Source organism: Alligator mississippiensis, chromosome 3 (genome assembly GCF_030867095.1).
Source record: "Alligator mississippiensis isolate rAllMis1 chromosome 3, rAllMis1, whole genome shotgun sequence".
Taxonomy (NCBI): Eukaryota; Metazoa; Chordata; order Crocodylia; family Alligatoridae; genus Alligator; species Alligator mississippiensis.
Genome location: NC_081826.1, coordinates 156122175 through 156130893, shown reverse-complemented (window position 1 = coordinate 156130893; position 8719 = coordinate 156122175). Strand labels below are relative to the sequence as shown.

Sequence of the window (8719 nt, the reverse complement as noted above, 5' to 3'; positions counted from 1 at the left end):
GCAACTATTACACACTCAAAGCTAATGTACTATTATGCTTTTCTTACAGGATCTAGCCTCAGACAGATGACTGAGCAAAATTTAAGAATCTTTACAACACCTGAGTGCTCCATGACTCTTGAAGGCACATTTGTTTGGCATAATGAATGAATTCGTAACTGTTTATCAGTACCCAAAAGGTAAAACATTCTTTAGAAAAACTAAGAGGACTAAGACAATTATGTAATGATGAAGTTTAGGGGAAAAGAAAAGCTTTTGAATGTATACCTTATTTTCATGAGACTGGAAGTCATATCCTGCTGTAACTGAGCATAAGTAAACAGGTCATAAACAAGTACTTTTGGATATATATTAGGTCAAAAATCAAAATACTGAACCTACATCAGAAAGTTGTTTGACAACTGTACCTATGCTACCATGTTGCTTAATGTGATCCTGTCCACTGGAAAGCAGCATAGTATTGCCTGCCTGGCACTGGATTGCCCTGCTGAACAGAATTACAAATCAGTACATAGGGATAGTAGTGCTAACAATCTGCTACAGGTATAAAAATGAATCTTACTGAGAGGACCATGGACTATGGAGGGGTTTTTTTTGCCGTCCTCTGTAGCAGGGGCATGGTCCTCTTTCCTTGGATCTCTCAAGCCTGCTTAATAACTTACTGTTGTCCTTGTGGTGGCAAGACCGCCCTGCTTTACTTGTGTCAATTTAGGGTGTCTTGACACTCCTAGGCTTTGTACCTAGTAGTTGTGCTAGAGGGCTGTTTGTGCAGTTTTAAGAATAGGCTAGAACAGGGGTGTTCAACCTTTGGCCCATGGGCCAGATCCAGCCCTCAGAGCTGTATTATCTGTCCTGTGGGGCTTCCCAAGGGTCTGGAAATTCAGTAGTGAGGAAGCAGTGGTAGCATTAATTGCTGCTTTCCTGCTGCTGAATCTGTGGGAAGCCTCATGGGCCAGATAACATGACTTTGCATGTCAGATTGCACTGGCACATAGCCGAATCCAATAGGTGGGCAGCATGGGGCCAGATAGAAGCCGCGCAGGATTGAATCAGGCAGTGTGGGGCTGGATCAAGGCAACAGGTAGCACAAAGTTGGATCAGCCACCACAGAGCCAGATTGGGCAGCAGGCAGCATATGGCTGGATCAGGGTGGTGCGCAGCTGGATTGGAGCAGCATAGGGCCACTTGTGCCAGCTGAACTGCTGAAGCAGCCCTAACCTAGAGTGGTCCCTGCACCCTCTACCCACTGCAGCAGTCTAGCAGTGAGGGCTGTTGCCTGGCTATGACTTGCTGCCACCTGCAACAACATCCCCCTTTGGAGCTGCGGCCCCATGGCTCCATGCCTGCCAGACCTGGATGGGGACTGCACAGCCACCTGGGCTGTAGTATGGCACTGCAACAGAGCCTCCTGCACTTCTGGGCCAGCTGCCAGTGGGCCGTGTCTGCACAGTTAGCCTTCGGGCAGCACTGATATCAAGTCTTCTGGTGCGCCCACCCTGCCATCTGGGCAGCTATCGCCCAGATGTGCTCATTGCGAGGCCCACTTTGAATTGTCTAAGCATGTTCTCTTGGCCCCAAATAGCCAGGTCAGCCACTTCATCTGCCCTCCAGCTGGGTCCCCAGTGCTAGCCCTGGGCAGGCTCCTCTGCCCAGGTCTTACCACTTGTCTCACCAGCAGTGATCCTGGTGCTCCCTGTTTCAAATTTTCAAATTCTCTGATAAAAAACCCAAATTTTCTCACTAAAATACTGAAAACCTGTGTTCTTCCATTATTAAAATGAAATACCACTATATAGAGAGAGATAAGTTGGGCAATGCTTTATTGATATATTTACAATTTTAAGGCAATTTGGAAGCCTACCAGTGCCACTATCATCATCATAAAAATTTCTAACTATCTAGAAATGTTGGCATTTGCTTTTGTTTTTTTAACAATCCGAGCTGCCCCTGCCCACTTCGCTCACCAGGATGTGGAGCAGTGAGCAGCACTGATATGCCAGTGCCCTGCCCCTGTCCTTGCCCCTCACTCTCAACCCACAGCCCTTCCCAGTGCCCCTCACCCCTGACCCACAGCCCGGCCTGCCCCCAACTAGCTCCATCCAGGCAGCAGTTCTGTCCAAGCACCAGGACGGGTCCAGCAGTAGCTGTCTCACCGGTTGCTTTGTGGCTCTGAACCAGGGGCACGCAAAATATGGCCTGTGGGCTGCATCTGGGCCACCAGGCACTTTCCTCTGGCCCATGGGGCCCACCAACAAATTGTACCCCACCCAGCCCTTCCACCCACAAGGGTAGGAGCGAGGCGCCTACACCCACCCCCAACGTACCCTATTACACTTTGTTCCCACCCTCATGGGTGGAAGGGTCCGGCCCCATCAGCACTGGGCAGGGCTACTGCTGCAGGCTTCACTGGTGTCCCACTCCCTCCGAACAGCAGATAGGGAAGTGAGGGACATGGCTCCAGCTGGGCAGGGTGTGGAGCATGGGGCTGGGGCTGGTGGCATTGCAGTGCCCGTGCCCAGGGGCGCAGCAGTAGCATGGAGTTCAGCTGCGCAGGGTGTGGGTGTGAGGGGGGGGGGCCATAGGGACCCCTCCCACATTCCCCCTATGGCCTGCAGCCCTGGCAGGCAGCAAGGTAGCAGCAGCAGCAGCAGGCAGGGGTGCCCATGCTCTGCACTGGTGTCTGACTGGCCAGCGCTGCACATCATGGTGAGCACAGCCCCTGCTGGGCTGTCTGTTTCACCAGCACTCCCCGCACTCATGCAGCATGGGAGTGAAGCTCCAGGCACAAGAGGGAAGCCCCAGGTGCTGGAGCCAGATGCAGCAGAGAAGGTATCCAACTCCAGCACCTGGGGCTTCCCTCCTGTGTAGCATGAGTGTGGACAGCATTGGCAATAGAGACTGCCTGGCAGGTAGCTGCACTCCTTGATGCAATGTGCAGTGCTGGCTGAAGCTGGGCACCAGCAACCTGAGTGCCCCTGCCTGCTGCTGCACTATGGAGGGAGTGGGGGGGGTCCCCAAACCCTTCCCACCCTCCCTCACACCCCACAAATGCCACACACCCACACCACTATGTTGCCTGCATGGACTGCAGGAGAGGTCAGTGTGTTCCAGAACCACATACCCACACCCTCCAAACACCACACAATCCCCAACATAACCTATTCCCCTCCACACACAGCCACACCCCACCACACCCCACCACACACACACACACGCACACACCACCGTACACCCCCCCCCCCCCCACAATACATACACAGCTCCACACAATATAGAAAACTAAGACTTTATTTTAAGGTATTATGCAATCACCTCTATATACAGTATGAAAATACAAATCATGACAAAAAATGGTTTTGTAATAAAATTAAAATATGTTATAGTAGGTGTTTGACTTTTAGTGTATGATTTGTTTTTTTCTGGTTCTAAGATGGCAACTCGCCCTACCTCCCAAAAGGAGTATTTCCAGGGGAGCAAGGGCAAGGACTTTCAGTGGCAAAAGTCAGGGGTTTGGGTGGGACTTCTGGTCTCAAGATGGTGACCAGGGAGCAGGGCAACTGTCAACGGGCAGGGCTACCCATAAGGCCCTTGAAAGTTCACCAAACCTCATTAAGCAGCCCTCCACCTGCAATAATTGCCTGCCCTTGCTCTGAGTAGTGCCTTCCCTTGCCGTTCTGCTCCCTGCACCTGTGTCCAGGCCCCAGCAATCCCTATGCCACTCCTGGGGCTCAGGGTCTGGGCTGGGCAAGGCCCTTCCCTTCCAGGCCGGTCTCCCCCTGCACAGGCTTCTCTAGGGAAGCAGGGGGGCTCTTGGCCTGGCTCTGGCGGCCTCTCCTACCCAGAGCTCTCCCCTACCCCCAATCCCCATCTCTCTTTCTCTCTCTCACACACACACACCCCTGCTGCCACCTGCCCCCTCCCCCCAGCCCATCACACCCCACAAGTGATTCCTGGGACCAGAGCGCCCCCAGGCTGGGGCCGCATATCCCAGCCCTGGTGTGACACAGGGAAGGGCTGCAGTGTGGCAGTTGCCCCTACAGCTGCAGCTCCCACCAGCAGGTCCTGTTTCATCCCATGTGGCCAGCTGGGCATGCAGTGTGTGAGATCTTTGGTGGGGGATGTGGGATTTAGGGTGGGAGGGGTGGGTGTGGGGTTTGTGGGGGGATTGGGTGGGTGTAGGGTTTGTGGGGGTGAGGTTTGTGAGGGGTATGGGGCTTGTGTGGGGGGTTGGAATTTGTGGCTGAATATAGCAGTGTGGGGTTTGTGGGCAGATTGTTTTGGGTTTTGTGGGTATGAGGGGATCATGTGGGTGTGGGGGGGTTGCTTGGGAGGAGTGGGTTCCCTGCCTGCCCCCCACAGGGTGCACAGCCCTCCTGCAGCAGCAGCTGTCTGGCGCTCAGGGCCTGCCCCCCTCAGCGCAGTGCAGCCCCAGGCCACTCTGGCTGTCACCTGGGGTCCGAACACTGTACACAGGGGCCACGCATTGTGCTGGGCCATGGAGCTGGCCTGTCCCAATGGCGTACAGGGCACTTGGAGACAGGACCTGGCCTAATGCATGGCCCCTGCAAGCAATGCTGGAACCCCAGGTGAAAGCCAGGGTGGCCCAGTGCTACCCAAAGGTGCACATCCTGATGCCAGGCTGGGCCCATGACATATGGCACAGGCAGCACTGGGTCTGAGGTGGCTGGAGCCGTGCCATACTGCAGGGGTCTCTGCCAGCAGTGGGCCCTGAGCGCCTGGCGGCTGCTGCTGCTGCTACAGTAGGGGGGCTGTGCACTGTGCAGGGGGTAGGCAGGGGACCCACCCAACACTCACACAGTCCTCCCACACACAATCCCCATCCCCACCCCCACAATCTACTTACCTACAACAGCATCTGGGTCCAGGTCACACTGCAGCCTTGCCCCACTTCTATTTGCCCCAGCATGCTGAGGCAGTGTGCTAGGGTAGCAGGGGAAGGGGGCAACTATAGAGACACTCTGGCAAGATGCCAGAGCAAGTTTTTGGAGGACTCAGACTCTAGCAGTGGCGTACCATGGGTCTCCGGCACCCAGGGGCCAATGCTTGCATTTGTGCCCCTCCCCCCCCCGGGACAATCTGATCAGGGTGCAGGACCTGAAGCAAATCAGCCTATGCAGGGCCCCACCTCCTGCCCCATGGCACATCAACAGGGGAGTTAGCAGCATGGCACACCAGTTGTGGGGGAGGGGCAGCAGCCAGAATTTCCACCCTGAACAGCCAAAAAAAGCTACAACCCGCCCAGCAGGAGGACCACTCACAAAATGCAGGAGGTGCCCCAGCCTCTCTGGCCGGTGCCCCCCAGCCAGGGCCCAGGGGCCATGCCCCACTCCCACGCTCCCCCCACCCCTGCCCATCGGTATGCCACTGCCTTAGGGCACACTACAGAAACATAACTTGGCCTGCTTTTTTCCATGGGTTTTTTTTTTATACCTAGATTTCCAGGTATTGAATTTAGAGCCCGTGCTGCAAATATGGGGAACATTTTTTTCCCAGTGTGCCTCTTGCAGCATCTCAAACTGCTTTGAGATGCCACAACAGACACGTGCACGCTCGTCTAGATGTACATCTTGTGTTCAAGGCACTAAACTAACAGGTGTCAAGCTAGTCACTAGCTGCCTGGGCAATGTTTCTTTTTTTCACTTTCCAAGCAGGTTGTTAGTTAAGTGTTTTTAACCTTCCTTTGAAGCATCTGTTACTGTCTGGTGTTAGAGACAGATAGCCAAGAGACTTTAGATTTAATTGCAGAGGGGAAACTTTATAAAGTGTTTGTAAATAGCAGGGAAGTTGTATGGTCTAATAGAGACAAATAGCCAAGAGACATAGGCCTGTCTCTAAGATGGTCACTTTCCAGCTTCCAAAATCCACATACCAGCCTACAGATAAAAGTGCTTTAATAGCTGAATTTGGGACTTCTTCCCCAATTTCCCACACCTTCCAAGTTGAATTAGGAAAGCAATGTTTGCTCACCTGCTAAGAAATCTTTAATATGTGGGGGTCTTTAATATGTGGAGGGTTCTCCAAACCTGCCATGTTTCTATGGTTCCGCCACTGATGAAACCTGCTTTCAGAACTACACGGCTCAACTTCCTTGTTTTCATTTTTGAAAATATGATCCCAGTTTCAGATCTGGAGTAATTTTAAAACTCTGGCTCCAGATGTTTACGAAAGTGCTTGATAAAACTAATGGAAAAACTGATCACAACATTAACTCATATTGGTATGGATGTCCTATGTCAACCTGACAGAAAGAATACTAATGCAGGACAACAGATTGAAAGGCAAGAGATATCTACAGAGATTGCTTCCTGGATTAAGGATTAGTCCAATCTTAGTTCCTATCTTAGAAAAGCCCTTAACCATATGCTTAAGTATCTTTCCTGAAAATAGGGTTTATTTATTATTTACATTAAAGACCTGTGAATAAAGAGCTGATTAAACTGTTGTTAAATTGACATTGTTGCAAGCTAACAAAGCATATGAGTAACTTTAAGGAAGTGACTTCCTGCCTGTGGCAGGGGGTCAGGCTAGATGATCTGTTCAGGTCCCTCCTGACCCTAGCTACTATGATACTATGATACTACTATGACTTCTATAGGGTTACTCACTTGCCTAAAATTAAGCACATGCTTAAATGTGCTGCTGATTGGAATAATTTAACCTCAGTGGGTGCGTCTACATGTGCACTTTAATGCACAGTAGACTACTTTACTGCACATTAAAATGTCATGTAAAAACCTGTGACATTAAAGTAATGTGCAGTAAAATAGTCTACTGCACATTAAGTGTCACTAAAAAAGTGTTCAAATGTGCTATTGTGTATTAGTGCAGCCTAATGCACATTAATTTAGTGTCTCACATTGGAAGTACTAAATTTAATGCATATTAGAAAAGGTATATTAATGCACATGTAGACATGCCCAGTAAGACCAAAACTATATTTTTAAGCCATAAAGCTGCCCTTTCTCTTGCTAGTCTAAAAAATAATCACAAGTTATTCATACAAAATATTTGGAATCCAACAGCTGACTTCGAAGTGAGCAAATTCTGTGGCCTGAACGTTTTGGCACTTTGTTTTGCAAAACTATTCATTACCTACTTTCCCACTCTTGCCCTTTTATATAATAACCTAACATCATATTTTTCTTAGAAGTTGGTGAGCTGTCTGGAGTGGCTATATTTTAATTGTCAGATGAGTAAAAAGCCAACTTCTCGACAGCACAAACAGTAATATATTTCAGCCATTATCTCTGAGGTCTAATCCTGTAAATCTTTATATCTTAATCACTTCAGTAACCCTTACTCTTGTGAGTTGCCCCACTGGGCTGAGCAAAACCAGACATGAGTCATGTTGTACTATTACTTTTAAGCAGAATTGCCCCTGGCCTGGAATGGAGAGCACCAATTAAAAATGGATGGCATAGTCTGAGCCAGCATGAGTACCAAACCTAGTCTTTGCAGTGGGAGCAAGCCCTTACTTTAGTCCCTGCTTCATCCAAGCATCACAGCCATTCAGCTGTGTGTTACTACTATGGTTTTAATGAAGGAAAGTATATTATCAGAAATGAAACAGAACTATTTATTTTGGAATGATCCTGTGGGGGTTTGGGTGGGGAGGAAGATTCTTGTGCACTTATATTTTAAATAGGAGATGGTGGGCAAACCTTAGCCAGCACGTTTTCCCTTAATCAGTCCCTGGGCACTAGTAGATGGAGCTTCCCAATTCCAACTGCTAATGCTTTCCATGTTTGCACTCCACATCAGGGGACTGAGCTTGCCAAGTCTGAACTAACACTGCTGATATACCAAAGGGGCCAACGATAAACAGAGCAACCTCAGAGCACATGAGCCAAAATCATGGGTTGGTGAAAACTCTGTGAACAGCAACCTAGGGAACTAGAAGCTCAGATCATGGAATATGAGGTCCTAATTCTGCAAGGTGCAGAAGCAACAACCCCTCCTATGCACACAAGTAGTGCTATTAGCTTCACCCAGACAGCTGCACAAAATGAGGCACACATTTAAGTACTTTGGGCTCTTAACAGTGAAAAGTTAGAACTACTGGCAATTAGTATAAAAATATATATATTTTAAAAGTCCCACTGGGTAATCTGTAGTTTAGTATAGTACTCACTGAGTACTGTACCTACTAAAATCTATCTTACAGAACAATCTGACTCTTTTCTCATTAATGACCTACAAATATTAAGGCAGCCTGCAAAAGTTATATTTCATAGGTTCTTTTGTGGAGCTCACTATCTTTGATAGCTTGGCTTGTTTATTCTTTGAATACAAGTGTCCAAAATTCCTGAGCTGAGAAATTCATGTTCCTTTCCACTAGTAGCCTCAATGCTTGGGCTTCTTTCTTGGACTGTTCAAAGCTTGGTATCCACATATCTCTTAGAGAGGCCCGGTGCACATTTGGAGAGGAGAACAAGAAAGCCTGAGGCTTGGGGCAGCTCAGGTGGTTAACCTCTGCATTCCATCTCCTGGGTAAGAATCCCTGGAAACACAGAAGAAATAAACTGGTTTAATTGGACTAGACAACAGGACAGATAGCTGCAGTGATGTTATTGATGAGGATCAAGTTATCTTCCCCTCCCTAATTCCCAGTGAAATATTCACACATAGCTTCTCTCACTGAAGGAGCGTCTCTGCAGTACCAGCTGTGGAACGTTGCCACCCTGACATAGAACCTCTA

At 49.2% G+C, this 8719-nt stretch overlaps 1 protein-coding gene across 1 annotated transcript in view; it reads right to left on the bottom strand.

The window, feature by feature from the left end:
* Nucleotides 1-3272: 3272 nt before the first annotated feature.
* The window catches only part of FUT10 (fucosyltransferase 10), a 29165-nt gene continuing 23718 nt past the window's right edge, over nt 3273-8719 (bottom strand). The window contains exon 5 of the mRNA XM_006272904.4: nt 3273-8521. Coding sequence (XP_006272966.1) covers nt 8297-8521 — 225 coding nt within the window. The 3' untranslated portion in view covers nt 3273-8296. The remainder of the gene's footprint in view (nt 8522-8719) is intronic.